Consider the following 18,726-nt stretch of genomic DNA (forward strand, 5'->3'; position numbering starts at 1 on the left):
CTACCACCTGAACTAGCCAAGCACCATACCCTCCCCCCCCTTTTTTTGAGGCCATCTCTTTAATAAATAAAGGGTTATTCAAGTTCTTTTCATTCTTGAGTGAGCTTGGGTAGCTTGAATCTTTGAAGGATTTTGCTCATCTGTTGAATTTTATTGGCATAGGGTTTATAATACTCCCTTATTTCCTTTCAGTAGTTGTAGAATCTGTAGTGATATCACCATTCTCATTCCTAATACTGGTTATTTGTATATTCTCTTTCTAAAAATCAAGTTTTTAAAAAAGATTTACTTATTTATTTTAGAGAGAGAAAGTGTGGGGAGGAGCAGAAAGAATCCTTAAGCAGACTCCCCACTGAGTGTGGAGCCTGACTTGGGGCTTGATCTGGGCCCCCAAGGCCAGGACCTGAGCCAAAATCAAGTCAGCCACCTAATTGACTGAGCCACCCAGGTGCCTCTAAAAATCAGTTTTTATCAATTTTAATCAATTTCTTCAAGAGTCAGATATTAGGGGCACCTGGCTGGGTCAGTCGGTGATGCATATGACTCTTGGTCTTGGGGTGGTAAGTTCAGGCTCCACACTGGGGGCCTACTTAAAAAAAATAGAGCCTACTTAAAAAAATCGGATTTTACTTGCATTGATTTATTTCCTATTTCATCTATTTCTGTTTTGATTTTTACTGTTTATGCTTACTTTGGGTTTAATTTGCTTTTTCTAATTAAGAGAATGAGGTTGTTTATATGAAACATTTTTAATGAAATATTGATATTTGTGGGGCTTCTGAGTGGTTCAGTTGGTTGAGCATCCAACTCTTGGTTTCCGCTCAGGTCACGATCTCCCAAGTCTTGGGATCCAGCCCACCACTGGACTCTGCACTTAGTGAAGTCTGCTTGGGATTCTCCCTTTCCCCCTCTTTCCACCCCTCCCTCTCCTCACGTGTGTGCACTTTCTCTCTCTCTTAAATAAATAAATAAAATCTTAAAAAAAAAAAAAGAAATACCGGAATTTAGTGTCTTAACTTTCCTTCCAAGTAGTGCCTTATTGTCCTCCCATACATTTTGTTATATTGTATTTCTATTCAGTTCAAATTATTTTTCAATTTTCCTTTGATTTTTTTTAATCCGTGGGTTATTTAGAAATATGTTGTTTAGTTTCTAAAAATTTGGAGAATATTTAGAAATCTTTGTTACTGACTAATAAATCAATTCCACTACAAAACATGAATTCTTTTAAATTTGTAGAAACTTGTTTTATGGTCCTTAGTATGGTCTGTCTTGGTAAATGTTATTGTGCACTTGAGAAGAAAAATGGATATTCTGTTGATTGGTGGAGTCTTCTGTAAATTTCAATCAGTTCAGTATTGGTGATAGTGTTCTGTTTTACTATGTTCTTATTAATTATCTGTCTACTTGTTCTGACAGCCATTTGGGAGAGAGGTATATAAAACTCCAACTATAATTGTGGCTTTTTCTTTTTCTCCTTCCAATTCTTTCAGCTTTCACATTATGTATTTTGAAACTGTTATTAGGTACATAAACTTTAGGATTTTATGTCCTTTTGATTTCATTGACTCCATCATTATGAAATGACTTACCTCCTTCATTCTTGGTAATTGTGTATGCCCTGAAATCTACCCCAGATTTCTTTTGATTTGTGGCCAACATAAAATATCTTTTTTTTGTTCTTTTACTTTTTTTTTAAATCTTTCAATTTATTTATTTTCAGCATAACAGTATTCATTATTTTTGCACCACACCCAGTGCTCCATGCAATCCATGCCCTCTCTAATACCCACCACCTGGCTCCCCCAACCTCCCACCCCCCGACGCTTCAAACCCCTCAGTTGTTCTTTTACTTTTAATCTATTTGTGTCTTTATATTCAAGGTGGTTATTCCTTATAGGCAACATGTAATTGAATCTTGTTTTTCTTTTATTATTATTGATTAATCCAATCTACCCCTGCCTTTAAAGTGCAGTTTTTAGATCATTTAAAATGTCTATAGATGTGCTTAGGTTTTACTTTGTCATTTTATTGGCTTCTGTTGTTATATCTATTCTTTGCTCCTTTTTTCCATCTTTGTTCTGGATTATTTGTTATAATTTCATTTTATTCCCCTTTGTTGGCATATCAGCTATAACACTTTGTCTTGATATTTTAGATGTTGCTTGGTGTTCTGTAGTATACATCTTTAACTTATCATTCTCTATCTTTGAGTGTTATTTTGCCATTTTACATGTCTTACACAAACCTTACAATATTATACTTCCACTTCTCTCATCCTGGCCTTGATGCTATTGTTGTCATGCATCTTTTATAAAAGTTTATAAATCCACAATACATTGGTAATTACACTTGAAAAATTATTTTTAAAAATGTTTAAAAAATAAGCAAAAATACTTAGTTACTGTTTATGAAGCTCGCTATTCCTTTACATGGATCCAAATTTTAATGTAGTATTTTTCTTTTTCCTTAAGGACTTCTTTAACATTTGTTGTAGTGTAGGTTTGCTGGTAATGAATTTTTCTGCTTTTGTATGTCTGAGATTTTTTTTATTTAAAGATTTTATTTATTTATTTGACAGAGAGAGAGAGATCACAAGTAGGCAGAGAGGCAGGCAGAGAGAGAGGGGGAAGCAGGCTCCCTGCTAAGCAGAGAGCCCAACACGGGGCCCGATCCTAGGACCCTGAGATCATGACCCGAGCCCAAGGCAGAGGCTTAACCCACTGAGCCACCCAGGCCCCCCTGTATGTCTGAGATGTTGTATTTCACTTTTTTACATTTAAAAGTTGAGATAAAACTCATGTAACATAAAATTCACCATTTTGATGTGTATAATGCACTGTGTTTTAACATTCACAATATTGTGCATTAATCACCACTCCCTGATTTCAGAAAATTTCTATCACTCTCAAAAGTAACCTTGTACTTTCCGGTTTACCTCTATACTCTGCTCACCCTGGCATCTGCTAATCTGCCTGTCTGTATGGATCTGCCCATTCAGGACATTTCTATAAATAGAATTACACCATATGTGGCTTCTTTCACTTAGCATGTTTTCAGGGTGCATCCAAGTTGTACTTTATTCCTTTTTAATGTCTCACTTGTATGTCATCATATGCATATACTATACTTTTTAAACATTTTATCAATTGGTAGATATTTAATTGATTTCTAAGTTTTGGCTATTATGAATTAATACTGTAATGTACAGTTATGTACAAATCTATATGTGAACATATGTTTTCTGTTCACTTGGGTATAAGCCTAAGAGTGGAGTTACTGGATCGTATGATAGTTTTATATTTAACAACTGGAGGAACTGCTGAACTTTTTCGTAGTGGCTGCACCATTTTACATTGTCACCAGCAGTGGGTGAGAATTTCTGTCTTTCCACATCCTCAACAATGCCTGTTATTTTCCAAATTTTTATTATAACTATCCTAGTGATATCTCATTGTGGTTTTGATTTGCATTTCTCTGATGACTAAAGATGTTAAGTAGGCATTTTTTTGTGTTTATTGCCCATCCTCTTGGGGAAGTGTTTAGCCAAATCCTTTGCCTGTCTTTAAGTTGAATTACGTGTCTTTTTATTGTATTGTTACAATAGTTGGTTATATATTTTAGATGCTAAACCTTCATCATCATAAACCTTCATGAAAAGACAAACCACAGAACAGGAGAAAATATTTGTGGATTTTCTTCTTACTTTTCTTGATGGCATCCTTTATTTTTTATTTATTTATTTTTTTGCAGGCTTTTTAAAAAAATTTAAATTCAGTTATCCAACATACAGTACATCACTAGTTTTTGATGTGGCATTCAGTGATTCATTAGTTGCATATAACAGCTAGTGGTCATCACATCACGGGCTCTCCTTTTAATGCCTTTGATGCTCAAAACTTTTTAATTTCATGAAGTCCAACTTAGGTTTTCTTCTTTTGTTGCTTGTGCTTTTGCTGTCATTTAAAAAAATAATTGTTAATTGAAATTTTTTTTTTTTTTAAAGATTTTATTTATTTATTTGACAGACAGAGATCACAAGTAGGCAGAGAAGCAGACAGATAGAGAGAGGTGGAAGCAGGCTCCCTGCAGAGCACAGAGCCCGATGTGGGGCTCGATCCCAGGACATTAGGACCATGACCTGAGCCGAAGGCAGAGGCTTTAACCCACTGAGCCACCCAGGTGCCCCTGTTAATTGAAATTTAATTGATGTATCACATTGCATTAGTTTTAGATGTATAACAGTAATTTAAAATTTAATATACGTATATATTACAAGATGAGTACCACAGTAAATTTACTTAATATCCATCACCATACATAGTTACAATATTTTTTCTTCTGATAAGAGCTTTTAAGATGTTCTTTCTTTCTTTCTTTATTTTTGAATATTTTACTTACTTATTTGACAGAGAGAGATACAGCGAGAGAGGGAACACAAGCAAAGGGAGTGGGATAGTGAGAAGCAGGCTTCCCACTGAGCAGGGAGCCTGATGTGGGGCTCCATTCTAGGACCCTAGGATCATGACCTGAGACAAAGACAGACGCTTAACGACTGAGCCACACATGTGCCCCAAGATATTCTCTCTTTAAAAAAAAAAAAAAAAAGATATTCTCTGAACAGCTTTCAAGTATACAATACAGTATTGTTAACTATAGCCATGATACTGTACATTATGTAAGTACACTGGACTTCTCTTAAGTGGAAATTTGTACTTTTGACCACTTTCACCCATTTTGCATACTCCTCAGCCAGTCTCTGGAAAATATCCATCTGTTTTCTGTATCTTTAAGTTTCGTTTTCTAAAAATTCCACAAATAAGTAATACCATACATGATTTGTTTTTCTCTAATTTCACTTAGTGTAATGCTCTTGAGGTTAATCAGTCTTGTCACAAATAGTAGGAATTCCTTTTTTTATGGCTAAATAATATGTATTTTATAATACACAGCACATTTCCTTTATGCATTTATCCATCCTTGGACATTTAGGTTGTTTCCATGCCTTGGCTACTAATGCTTCAGTGAACATGGGGGTGCAGGTGCCTTTTTGAGATAGTGGTTTCATTTTCTTTATTCTTTTTTTTTTTTTAAGATTTTATTTGTTTATTTGACAGAGAGAGAGATCACAAGTAGAGAGGCAGGCAAAGAGAGAGAGAGGGAGGGAGAAGCAGGCTCCCCACTGAGGAGAGAGCCGGATGCGGGGGCTCAATCCCGGACCCTGCGATCACAACCCGAGCTGAAAGCAGAGGCCCAACCCACTGAGCCACCCAGTCACCCCAGTGGTTTCATTTTCTTTTGATAAATAGTGAGAAGTGAAATAGCTGGATCATATGGTAGTTCTTTCTAGTTTTATTTTTTGAGGAAACTTCACACTTTTTTCCATAGTGGCTGCACCAATTTACATTCCCACCAACAGTGCACAAGGGTCTCCTTTTCTCCATAGCTTTGCCAACACTTAACTTCTTGTCTTTTTGATAACTAGCCATTCTAATAGATGTGAGGTGATATCTCACTATGGTTTTGATGTCCATTCCTCTGATGATTAGTGATGTCAGGCACCTTTTCATGTACTTGTTGGCTATCTAAATTTCTTCTTTGGAAAAATTTCTATTTAGACCCTCTGCCCATTTATTAAATTGGTTTTTTGCTATTGAGTTTTATGAGTTTTTAACATATATTTGGATCTTAATCCCTTATATATGATTTGCAGTTGTTTTCTCCCATTCATTGTGTTGCCTTTTCATTTTGGTTTCTTTTGGTGTACAGAAGCTTTTTAGCTTGATGTGGTCTCATTTATTCAGTTTTGCTTTTGGTGTCAAATCCAAGAAATCATCACCAAGACAGATGTTAAGGATCTTACCCACTATGTTTTCTAAGAGTTTTATGGTTTCAGGAGCGTCTGGGTGGCTCAGTTGGTTAAGTGTCTGCTTAGGTCATGATGCCAGGGTCCTGGGATCAAATCCTGCATTGGACTTCCTGCTCAGCTGGGAGCCTGCTTCTCTGTCTGTCTGCCCCACCTTGCTGGTGCTTTCTCTCTCTCTCTCTCCGAAATAAATAAATAAAGTCTTCAAAGAAAAAGAGCTTTATGGTTTCAGTTCTTAAATTCAAGTCTTTAATCCATTTTGAGTTGATGTTTATTTATGAGAGATGCATACTTTATGTACATAAGATAGTGGTCCAATTTCATTTTTTGGCATATGGCCGTTCAGTGTTCCCAGCACCATTTATTGTAAAGACTTTTTTCCCTGTTGTATATTCTTGGCTCCTTTCTCACAAATTAATTCACCTTTTGTGTGGGTTATTTTTGGGCTCTTTATTCTCTCTCTTTCTCTCTCTCTCTCTCTCTCTCTCTCTTTTTTTTTTTTAAACAAGCTGTGGCCAGTTTTATTAAAGAAAAATCCTGCGTGGTTTACTTTTCACCAATCTGTTCTGGAATGCTTCTAATGCTATCAGAATCACCTGGATCAATGAGAGCCAGCCTGCATACTCTGTAGTATTTCCCACATGCTGTGCCCAATTTGATATTATTGCTATTGTAGTGATGGACACCAGTTTTGCCCAACATGGTGTAGTATTGTGTTTCAGATTTCCTCAAGGCTGGGCAGTTGTTGGCGAGGATGACCAGTTTCGCTTTGCCATGTCTGATCATTTTCAGAGTTTGCTTGTACCCCAGCACGTACTTTCCACTTTTTGTAACGACCTGGAGCCTAGAGTTGATCGACTCCAGAGACTTTTTTGTCTTCTTTGCTGCCACCATCTTCCTGTCTTCCTGCCTTAGGTGTGGGCCCCAACGAAGAGCAGCTGCCAAAATCTGGGCTCTTTATGCTCTTGTTTTATGTGTCTGTTTTTATGCCAGTACCATACTATTTTGAATACTATAGCTTTGTAGTATAATTTGAATTCAGGAAGCTTGATGTGTCCAGCTTTGTTCTTCTTTCTCAAGATTTGTTTTGGCTATTCCTGGTCTATTGTGGTTTCATAAAAATTTTAAGATTGGAGTCCCTGGGTGGCTCAGGTGGTTAAGCTGACCTTGGCTCAAGTCATGATCTTGGGGTCCTGGGATCAAAGCTCCATGTTGGGCTCTGTGCTCAGCAGGGAGTCTGCTTGTCCCTTTTCCTTTCCCTCTGTCCCTCCCCCTGCTCATGCACTCTCTCTCTCTCAAATAAATAAATAAAATCTGTAAAAAAAATTGGATTGTTCATTTCCGTGTAAAAAAATGCGATTGGAATTTCATAGAGATTGCATTAAGTCTATAGATTGCCTTGGATAGTATGAACTTTTTTTTTATGCTCAGTTAGCCAGAATATAGTACATAAGTTTTTGTTGTAGTGTTCAATGATTCATTAGTTGCATGTAACACCTAGTGAACTTTTTAACAATTCTTCAAATCCATGTGTGCAGAATATCTTTCCATTTATTTGTTTTCCAGTTTCTTTCATCAGTGTCTTATTGTTTTCAGTGTACAGGTCTTTTTTTCTCTTTTTTTTAAAGATTTTATTCTTAAGTAATCTCTATACCCAATCTGGGGTTCAAACTCACAACCCTGAGATCAGGAGTCCCATTGAGCCAGCCAGGGGCCCCAGTGTGTAGGTCTTTAACCTTCAAGGTTAAATTTATTTCTAGATATTTCATTCATTTTTAAAAAAATATTTATTTATTTAATAGAGAGAGAGAAAGAGAGAGCATGCACAAGCAGGGAGAACTGCAGGCAGAGGGAGAGGAAGAAGCAGGCTCCCCCTGGGGCAGGGAGCCCAATGTGGGGCTTAATTTCAGGACTCTGGGATCATGACCTGGGCCAAAGGCAAATGCTTAACTGACAGCCACCCACACAACCCTAGGTATTTTATTCTTTTTGATGCAATTATGAATTGGGTTTTTATTTTGTTTAACTTTTTTAAAGATTTTATTTATTTATTTGAGAGTGAGCATAAGTTTTTAATTTTAATGGCGTCTAGCTTATCAATTATTTCTTTCATGGATGATGCTTTTGGTATTGTATCTAAAAGTTATCATTGGGGCATCTGGGTGGCTCAGTCAGTTAAGTGTCTGACTCTTGGTTTTGGCTCAGGTCATGATCACAGGGTCATGGGATTGAACCCTGCATCAGGTTCGAATGCTCAGTGGGGAGTCTTCTTGAGATTTTCTCTCTCTCTGCTCCTCCCCTCAAATCATATTCCTCTCTCTCTCTCTAAAATAAATAAAATCTTTTTTAAAAAATGTCATTTATTTATTTGAGAGAGAGAGATATCACAAGCAGGCAGAGAGGCAGACAGAGAGAGAGGAAGGGAAGCAGGCTCCCTGCTGAGCAGAGAGCCCGATGCCGGGCTTGATTCCAGGACCCTGAGATCATGACCTGAGCTGAAGGCAGAGGCTTAACCCACTGAGCCACCCAGGCGCCCCTAAAATAAATAAAATCTTTTAAAAAAGTGAAAATATTAACTTTGGAAAATAAATTAAAAATAAAAAGTCATCATCCTACCCAAGGTCAACTAGGTTTTTTAGCATGTTAACATCTAAGGGTTTTATAGTTAGCATTTTGCATTTATGTCCCCAATATATTTTGAATTAATTTCTGTGAGGTGTGTAACTAAGATATGTGAATAAATTCATTTTTTTTCATGTGGATGTTTGGTTGTTACAGCACCATTTGTGGGAAAGACTGCTTTTGCTCCATTATATTGACTTTGCTCCTTTATCAAAGATTAGTTGACTATATTTATGTGGGTTTACTACTGGGCTCTGTATTCTGTTCTGTTGGTTTATCTGTCTGTTTTTTAATAATTACCACCCTGTATTGATTACTGAAACTTTATAGCAAGTCTTGAAGTCAGGTAGTGTTAGTTTTCCAACTCTGTTCTTCTGTATTGAGTTGACTATCCTGGGCTTTTTGCATCTCCATATAAACCTTACAATTTTGTTGATATCCACAAAAGAATTTGCTGAAATTTTCATTGAGATTGTTTTGAACCCACATTTTGACAATATTGAATCCCACTATCCATCAAAATGGAATCTCTCTCCATTTATTTAGTTCTTCTTTGAAATCTTTCCTGAGAATTTTATGGTTTTCTGCACATGGATTTTTAAATTAATTTATTTCTCACCATAGCACATATCCTCCCCACTGTCCATCTTCCAACCCATCCCTTCCACACCCCCTCCCCTCCAGCAACCCTCAGTTTGTTTCCTGAAATTAAGAGACTCTTATGTTTTGTCTCCCTCTCTGGTTTCATCTTGTTTCATTTGTCTCTCCTTTCCCCTGTGATCCTCTGTCTTGTTTCTCAAATTCCTCATATCAGTGAGATCATATGATAATTGTCTTTCTCTGATGGATTTATTTTGCTTAGCATAATCCCCTCTAGTTCCCTCCACATCATTGCAGAGATACACACACACACACACACGTGTATGTGTGTGTGTGTATATATACACACACATGTATATACATACACATGTGTATGTGTGTGTATATATACATATATGTGTGTATATACACACACATATATGTATATATACACGTCTTCTTTATCCATTCATCTGTTGATGGACATCTAGGCTCTTTCCATAGTTTGGCTATTGTGGACATTGCTGCTATAAACTGCCCCTTCGGATCAGTACATTTGTATCTTTAGGGTAAATACCCAGTAGTGCAATTGCTGGGTCATAGGGTAGCTCTATTTTCAACTTTTTGAGGAACCTCCATGCTGTTTTCCAGAGTGGTTGCACCAGCTTGCATTCCCACCAACAGTGCAGGAGGGTTCCCATTTCTCCGCATCCTTGCCAATGCCTGTCGTTTCCTGACTTGTTAATTTTAGCCATTCTGACTGGTGTGAGATGGTATCTCACTGTGGTTTTGATTTGTATTTCCTTGATGCTGAGTGATGTGGAGCATTTTTTTCATGTGTCTGTTGGCCATCTGGATGTCTTCTTTGCAGAAATGTCTGTTCATGTCTTCTGCCCATTTCTTGATTGGATTATTTGTTCTTTGGGTGTTGAGTTTATAAGTTCTTTATAGATTTTGGACACTAGCCCTTTATTTGATATGTCATTTGCAAATATCTGTCAGTTGTCTTTTGGTTTTGTTGACTGTTTCCTTTGCTATGCAAATGCTTTTGATCTTGAAGTCCCAATAGTTCATTTTTTGCCCTTGCTTCCCTTGCCTTTGGCAATGTTTCTAGGAAGAAGTTGTTGTGGCTGAGGTTGAAGAGGTTGCTGCCTGTATTCTCGTCAAGGATTTTGATGGATTCCTGTCTCACACTGAGGTCTTTCGTCCATTTTGAGTGTATTTTTGAGTGTGGTGTAAGGAAATGGTCCAGTTTCATTCTTCTGCATGTGGCCTTCCAATTTTCCCAACACCATTTGTTGAAGAGACTGTCTTTTTTCCATTGGACATTCTTTCCTGCTTTGTCAAAGATTAGCTGACCATAGAGTTGAGGGTCCATTTCTGGGCTCTCTGTTCTGTTCCACTGATCTATGTGTCTGTTTTTGTGCCAGTACCATACTGTCTTGATGATGACAGCTTTGTAATAGAGCTTGAAGTCTGGAATTGTGATACCAGCAACTTGGTTTTCTTTTTCAACATTCCTCTGGCTATTTGAGGTCTTTTCTGGTTCCATATAAATTTTAGGATTATTTGTTCCATTTCTTTGAAAAAAGTTGATGGCATTTTTGATAGGGATTGCATTAAATGTGTAGATTGCTCTAGGTAGCATAGACATTTTCACAATATTTGTTCTTCCAATCCAGGAGCATAAAATGTTTTTCCATTTCTTTGTGTCTTCCTCAGTTTCTTTCATGAGCACTCTATGGTTTTCTGAGTACAGATTCTTTACCTCTTTGGTTAGATTTATTCCTAGGTATCTTATGGTTTTGAGTGCAATTGTAAATGGGATTGACTCCTTAATTTCTCTTTCTTCTGTCTTGTTGATGTATAGAAATACAACTGATTTTCGTGCATTGATTTTATATCCTGACACTTTACTGAATTCCTGTATAAGTTCTAGCAGTTTTGGAGTGGAGTCTTTTGGGTTTTCCACATAAAGTATCATATCATCTGCAAAGAGTGAGAGTTTGGCTTCTTCTTTGTGTGTTCAGATGTCTTTTATTTCTTTTTGTTGTCTGATTGCTGAGACTAGGACTTCTAGTACTATGTTGAATAGCAGTGGTGATAGTGGACATCCCTCCTGTGTTCCTGACCTTAGTGGAAAAGCTCTCACTTTTCCCCCATTGAGAATGATATTTGCTGTGGATTTTTCTTAGATGGCTTTGATGGTATTGAGGTATGTACCCTCTATTCCTATACTGTGAAGAGTTTTGATTAAGAAATGATACTGTACTTTGTCAAATGGATTTTAAGCATCTATTGAGAGTATCATATGTTTCTTGTTCTTTCTTTTATTAGTGTATTGTATCACATTGTTTGATTTGTGGATGTTTAACCAACTTTGTAGCCCAGGAATAAATCCCACTTGGTCATGGTGACTAATTCTTTAATGTACTGTTGGATCCTACTGGCTAGTATTTTGGTGAGAATTTTTGCATCCATGTTCATCAGGGATATTGGTCTGTAATTCTTCTTTTTGATGGGGTCTTTGCCTGTCTTTGGGATCAAGGTAATGCTCGTGAAATGAGTTTGGAAGTTTTCCTTCCATTTCTATTTTTTGGAACAGTTTCAGGAGAATAGGTATTATTCTTTAAATGTTTGGTATAATTCCTCTGGGAAGCCATCTGGCCCTGGCTCTTGTTATTTGGGAGATTTTTGATGACTGCTTCACTCTCCTTACTGGTTTTGGATCTGTTCAGGTTTTCTATTTCTTCCTCTCCAGTATTTGTAGTTTATATGTCTCTAGGAATGCATCCATTTCTTTCAGATTGTCAAATATGCTGGCATATAGTTGCTCTAATATGTTCTTATAATTGTTCGTTTTTCTTTGGTGTTGGTTGTGATTTCTCCTCTTTCATTCATAATTTTATTAATTTGGGTCCTTAATTTTTTCTTTTTGCTAAGTCTGGCCAGGGGTTTATCAATCTTATTAATTCTTTCAAAGAACCAGCTCCTAGTTTTGTTGATCTTTTCTACTGTTCTTTTGGTTTCTATTTCATTGATTTCTGCTCTGATCTTTATTATTTCCCTTCTGCTGGGTTTAGGCTTTATATGCTGTTCTTTGTGCAGGTCCTTTAGGTGTAGAGTTAGGTTGTGTATTTGAGACCTTCCTTGTTTCTTGAGAAAGGTTTTTAAATCTATATACTTTCCTCTCAGGACCACCTTTGCTGCATCCGAAAGATTTTGAACAGTTGTGTTTTCATTTTCATTTGTTTCCATGAATTTTTAAAATTCTTCTTTAATTTCCTAGTTGAGACATTTATTCTTTTTCTATTTTTTAATTTTTTAATTTAAATTTTTATTTTTTCCATTCATTCTTTAGTAGGATGTTCTTTAGCCTCCATGTATTTGAGTTCTTTCCAATCTTCCTCTTGTGGTTGATTTCTAGTTTCAAAGCATTGTGGTCTGAAAATATGCAGGGAAGGATCCCATTCTTTTGATACTTGTTGAGACCTGATTTGTGACCCAGGATGTGATCTATTCTGGAGACTGTTCTATGTGCACTAGAGAAGAATGTGCATTCTGTTGCTTTGGGATGGAATGTTCTGCATATATCTGTGATGTCCCTCTGGTCTAGTGTGTCATTTAAAGCCTTTATGTACTTGTTGATCTTTTGCTTAGATGATCTGTCCAATTTCAGTGAGGGGAGTGTTGAAGTCATCTAGTATTATTGTATTATTGTCGATGAGTTTCTTTGATTTTGTTAGTAATTGGTTTATATAGTTGGCTGCTCCCATGTTAGGAGCATAGATTTTTAAAATTGTTAGATCTTCTTGTTGGACAGACCATTTCAGTATGATACAGTGTCCTTCCTCCTCTCTTATTATAGGCTTTGGTTTAAAATGAATTTGTCTGATATAAGGATTGCCACCCTGGCTTCCTTTTGATGTCCATTAGTATGGTAAATGGTTTTCCACCCACTCACTTTAAATCTGGAGGTGTCTTTGGGTCTAAAATGAGTTTCTTGCAGACAGCATATTGATGGGTCTTGTTTTTTTATCCATTCTGATATCCTGTGTGTTTCGATTAGAGCATTTAGTCCATTTACATTCATGGTAACTATTGAAAGATATGAATTTAGTTCCATTTTATTACCTGTAAGGTGACTGTTACTGTATGTTGTCTCTTCCTTTCTGTTCTGTTACTTTTAGGCTCTCTCTTTGCTTAGAGGACCCCTTTCAATATTTCCTCTAGGGCTGGTTTGGTGTTTGCCAATTCTTTTAGTTTTTATTTGTCCTGGAAACTTTTTAATCTCTCTATTTTCATTGATAGCCTAGCTGGGTATAGTATTCTTGGCTGCATTTTTTTCTCGTTTAGTGCTCTGAATATATCTTGCCAGTCTTTTCTGTCCGGACGGTCTTTGTGGATAAGTCTCTGCCAATCTAATATTTCTACCATTGTATGTTACAGCTTCTTGTCCCAAGCTGCTTTCAGGATTTTTTCTCTGTGTCACTAAGACTAATAACTTTTACTATTAGATGATGGAATGTTGACCTATTTTTATTGTTTTTGAGGGGAGTTTTTCTGTGCCTCCTGGATTTTGAAGCTTGTTTCCTTCCCCAAATTAGGGAAGTTCTCTGCTATAATTTGCTTCAGTATACCTTCTGCCCATCTCTCTTTGTTCTTCTGGGATCCCAATTATTCTAATACCATTCTGTCTTATGGTATCACTTATCTCTTGAATTCTCCCCTCGTGATCCAGATAGTTGTTTATCTTTTTCTCAGCTTCTTCATTCTCTGTCATTTGTCTTCTATATCACTTATTCTCTCTTCTGCCTCATTTATCCTAGCAGTAAGAGCCTCCATTTATGATTGCATCTCATTAATATATTTTTTAAAATTTCAACTTGGTTAGATTTTAGTTTTTATTTCTCCAGAAAGTGATTCTCTAGTATCTTCTATGCTTTTTTCAAGCCTGGCTAGCAACTTTATAATCATCATTCTGAACTCTGGTTCTGACATCTTACTAAGTCTGTATTGATTGGGTCTCCAGCAGTCGGTACTGCTTCTTGTTCTTTTTTTTTTTTTTTAATTTTATTTATTTATTTGTCAGAGAGAGAGAGGGAGAGAGAGCAAGCACAGGCAGACAGAATGGCAGGCAGAGGCAGAGGGAGAAGCAGGCTCCCTGATGAGCAAGGAGCCCGATGCGGGACTCGATCCCAGGACGCGGGGATCATGACCTGAGCCGAAGGCAGCTGCTTAACCAACTGAGCCACCCAGGCGACCCTGTTCTTTTTTTTTGAGGTGAGTTTTTCTGCCTTTAATCCAGAGAAGAATATTTTATTCAGAGACGAGTAGATGAATGAGAGAACAAAATGCTAAAAGGGTAACATTGACCCTAGAAAAATATACACTAACCAAATCAGAAGAGACCCGAAACCAGGGGGAGAAGAAAGGAAAAAAAATTATTTAGCTGGTGAAGAGAACAGAACCACACACTTGATGTGGGGTATATTTTGGTCTGTTAGACAAAACTGCCTTCCAAAATTTTAAAGAAAGAAAAACTTCTATATATATATATAAATAAGGGTAAACACAATGATGGGATGGAATATGACTGTCTCTACACCTTAAAGAACTGGAGAATCAACAACAAATCAAACCAACTCCACACATAAGAAGGGAAATAATCAAGATTAGAGCTGAGATCAATGAGGTAGAAACCAGAGATACCGTAGAACATATCAATGAAACTAGAAGCTGGTTTTTTGAAAGAATCAATAAGATCGATAAACCATTGGCCACACTAATCCAAAAGAAAAGAGAGAAAGCCCAAATTAATAAAATTATGAATGAAAAGGGAGAGATCACAACTAACACCAAGGAAGTAGAAACAATCATCAGAAGTTATTATCAACAGTTATATGCCAATAAGCTAAGCAACCTAGATGAAATGGATGCATTCCTGGAAAACTATAAACTCCCAAAATTGAACCAGGAAGAAATTGACAACCTGAATAGACCAATATCTAGTAACGAGATTGAAGCAGTGATCAAAGACCTCCCCAAAGCTCTCTCCTTGGTGGGGAGCCTGCTTCCTCCTCTCTCTCTCTGCCTGCCTCTCTGCCTACTTGTGATCTCTCTCTGTCGAATAAATAAATAAAATCTTAAAAAAAAAGAAAAACCTCCCAAAAAACAAGAGCCCAGGACCTGACAGATTCCCTGGGGAATTCTACCAAACTATCAAGAAGAAATAACACCTATTCTCCTGAAGCTGTTTCAAAAAATTGAAGCAGAAGGAAAACTTCCAGACTCTTTCTATGAGGCCAGAATGACCCTGATCCCCAAACCAGGCAAAGACCTTACCAAAAAGGAGAATTTCAGACCAATATCACTGATGAATATGGATGCTAAGATTCTCAACAAGAGCCTAGCAAACAGGATCCAACAGCACTTTAAAAAGATTATCCACCATGACCAGGTGGGATTCATTCCTGGGCTACAAGGATGGTTCAACATTCGCAAATCAATCAATGTGATAGAACAAATTAATAAGAGAAGAGAGAAGAACCACATGGTCCTCTCAATTGATGCAGAAAAAGCGTTTGACAAAATCCAACATCTGTTCTTAATTAAAACGCTTCAAAGTATGGGGATAGAGGGAACATTCCTGAACTTCATAAAATCTATCTATGAAAGACCCACAGCAAATATCATCCTCAATGGGAAAAAGCTTGCAGCCTTCCCGTTGAGATCAGGAACATGACAAGGATGCCCACTCTCACCACTCTTGTTCAACATAGTATTAGAAGTCCTAGCAACAGCAATCAGACAACAAAGAGAAATAAAAGGTATCCAAACTGGCAATGAAGAAGTCAAACTCTCTCTCTCCGCAGATGACATGATTCTTTCTATGGAAAACCCAAAAGACTCCACCCTCAAACTACTAGAACTCATACAGCAATTCAGTAATGTGGCAGGAAAATTTAAAAAGATTTTAAAAAAGGAATTGAGGAGATAAGTTGTTGAAAAAAAGGAGGGAGGGAATGTGATCAGGCTGGGGAGTAGAACAAAGCCATATGGTAGATTTAGGGTATATTTTGGTCTGCTACAAGAGTCTGCATCCCAAAATTTCAAGGAAAGAAAAACTTATATGTATAAGGAAAATAAGGTTATACAGAATGAAGGGATAGACTATAAGTATAAAAATGAAAATTAAAAATAATTTTTAAAAAGGTATTGATAAGATAAAATAGTTAAAATTGGTTAAAATAGGAAAGAGGAAACCTTTAAAAAATAGAAGAAGAAAAAAGATAAGGAAAATTTAAAAGATTTAACTTTGAAAGACTAAAGAATCATGGGGAAAAAGCCATGAATTTCATGTGTTGTATTCCCGCAGCACTGGTGGTTTGCAGTTCTCATTGTTAAACTTGGTCTTGGCTGGATGTTCTTGCTGATCTTCTGGGGGAGGGGCCTGTTACTAAAATGTCTTTGCAGGAGGCGGAATTGCTCTGCCCTTGCCAGGGACCAGGCTAAGCAATCTTCTTGCATTTGCTTTTGGTAGCTTTTCTTCCCTGAATGCTTTCTGTACAGCTTTGGAGGACAAGAATGAAAATGGCGGCTCCCTAATCTCCAGCCCCGGAGGAGGGGAGAGCTCAGGGCCTCCCTCTTGAGTGAGCCTCAGAGAAGAGCAGTCAATTAATCCTGTCTCCCTGGCCTCCGACTGCACTCCAAGCTCATCTGGCCTGTGATCGAGCATTTCTGTCTCTGGCACAGTGCCCCTTTTGGAGTCTGCAAACCCAGCAGATTTGGTATGCCTTTTATTTCCTTTGAGTCTTCAAGCCCAGCAGATTCCTGCAATGTGCTCCCGTCCTGCTGCTCCTGGTGGAGTAAGTGGTGGTGGTCTCCCCAGATCTGTGACTTATGGGGTCCCTCCTCAAAGAGTAGTTGCATGACTGTGCCTCAGATCATGATTTAAGGTAACCCTGAACTGAAAGCCCCTTCCTCGGCTTTGTCTTTGCAGCCGGCTTCCCTGCTCTGATACCTGGGAGCTCTGCCATACTAAGACACCCCTGGTGTTTTTGTGGCCCTGCAGGTCCTGAGACCACACTGTCCCAGTGAGGGCTCCACCCCCTATTTAGCCTCTGGAGCGAGGTCCCTCAATGGAGCAGACTTCTTCTTCTTCTTTTTTTTTTTTAAAGATTTTATTTGACAGAGAGAGAGATACAGCAAGAGAGGGAACACAAGCAGGGGGAGTGGAGAGGGAGAAGACTTCCTCTTCAACAGGGAGCCCAATGCGGGGCTCTATCCCAGGGCACTGGGATCATGACCTGAGCCAAGAGCAGATGCTTAACGACTCAGACACCCAGGTGCCCCATGGAGCAGACTTCTAAAAGTTCCAATTTTGTGTTCCACTGCTCTGCTGCTTCCCAGGAGCCAGCCCCTCCCCCCTGGGTCTATCTTCCCATATATCACCTCAGATTCATTTCTCTGCACGTCCTATCTTCCAGAACGTGGTCACTTTTCTATTCATAGAGTTGCTGCTCTTCTTCTCTTCAATCTCCTGTTGAGTTTGTAGGTGTTTAAAATGGTTTGATAACTATCTAGCTGAATTTCTGGGACCAGACAAAATTTACGTCTCTTACTTCTCTGCCATCTTGCTCCTCCCCCTCTGCATATGGATCTTATACATATTTTGTTAGATTTATACCTGTTTTCATTAGGTGCTAATGTTGATGGTAATCTACATATATATTTTTAAGATATAGGTATTTTTATCAAATGGCAATATATTGTAAATTTCAAATTCTACTTGGTAATTACTGGTATATAAAAAAGTGATTGACTTTAGTATATTAAGCTTGTGTCCTGTAATTTTGCTATAATTGCTTATTCTAATAGTTTTTGTTGTTGATTCTTTTAGATTTTCTGCACAATCATGTCATCTGCAAAGATGGTTTTATTTCTTCCTTATCGGTATACCTTTTATTTCCTTTTATTATTTTTAGCTAATCCTGGCATTAGCTAGGACTTCCAGTACAGTATTCAAAAGCATTAGTAAGAAGGGGACATCCTTGCCTTGTCCACAGTCTTAGTGGGAAAACTTTAAATTTTAAGCCATTACATATATAGAGTTTTTGTCAAGTTGAACTTCCCCTCTATTTCTAGTTTGCTGAGGATTTTTATCATGGATGACTTTTGGATTTTGTCAAATGCTTTTTCTCCATTTGTTCATATAATCATGGGATTTTTCTTCTTCAGCCCTTTGACGTGATGGACTACATTGATTTTTGAATGATCAACAAGGCTTGCATAATTCTTTTTTATACACTGTTGAATTTCATTTGCTAATATTTTGTTGTTTTTTGTCATCTATGTTCATGAGAGATATTTATCTGTAGTTTTCTTGTAATGTCTTCATCTGGTTTTGGTATTGGGGTAATGTTGGCCTCATAGAATGAATTAGGATGTATCCAATCTGCTTCTGGAATCAGCTGTAGAGAATTAGATAATTTCTTTCTTAAATATCTGGTAGAATTCACCAGTGAAACAATCTGGCCTCAGTGCTTTTTGTTCAAGGTCATTACTTATTGACTCTATTTATGTTTAATAGATAAAGGAATATTCACATTATCTCTTTTGTGTGTGTTTTGTGTGGGAAGAATTGGCCCATTTCATCT

At 37.4% G+C, this 18,726-nt stretch overlaps 2 protein-coding genes across 3 annotated transcripts in view; one reads left to right on the forward strand and one right to left on the reverse strand.

Annotated features, from left to right (window-relative positions):
• Nucleotides 1–18,726, forward strand: part of LOC111145101 (zinc finger AN1-type containing 4) — an 83,706-nt gene that overhangs the window by 20,943 nt on the left and 44,037 nt on the right. The window lies entirely within an intron of this gene.
• LOC111145102 (60S ribosomal protein L30-like) lies at nucleotides 6,413–6,760 on the reverse strand. Its single transcript, XM_022499743.1, has one exon. The coding sequence runs from the start codon at nucleotides 6,758–6,760 to the stop codon at nucleotides 6,413–6,415; it is 348 nt and encodes a 115-aa protein (XP_022355451.1).

Source organism: Enhydra lutris, unplaced genomic scaffold (genome assembly GCF_002288905.1).
Source record: "Enhydra lutris kenyoni isolate GAN:26980312 unplaced genomic scaffold, ASM228890v2 scaffoldscaffold12, whole genome shotgun sequence".
In the NCBI taxonomy this organism is placed as follows: domain Eukaryota; kingdom Metazoa; phylum Chordata; class Mammalia; order Carnivora; family Mustelidae; genus Enhydra; species Enhydra lutris.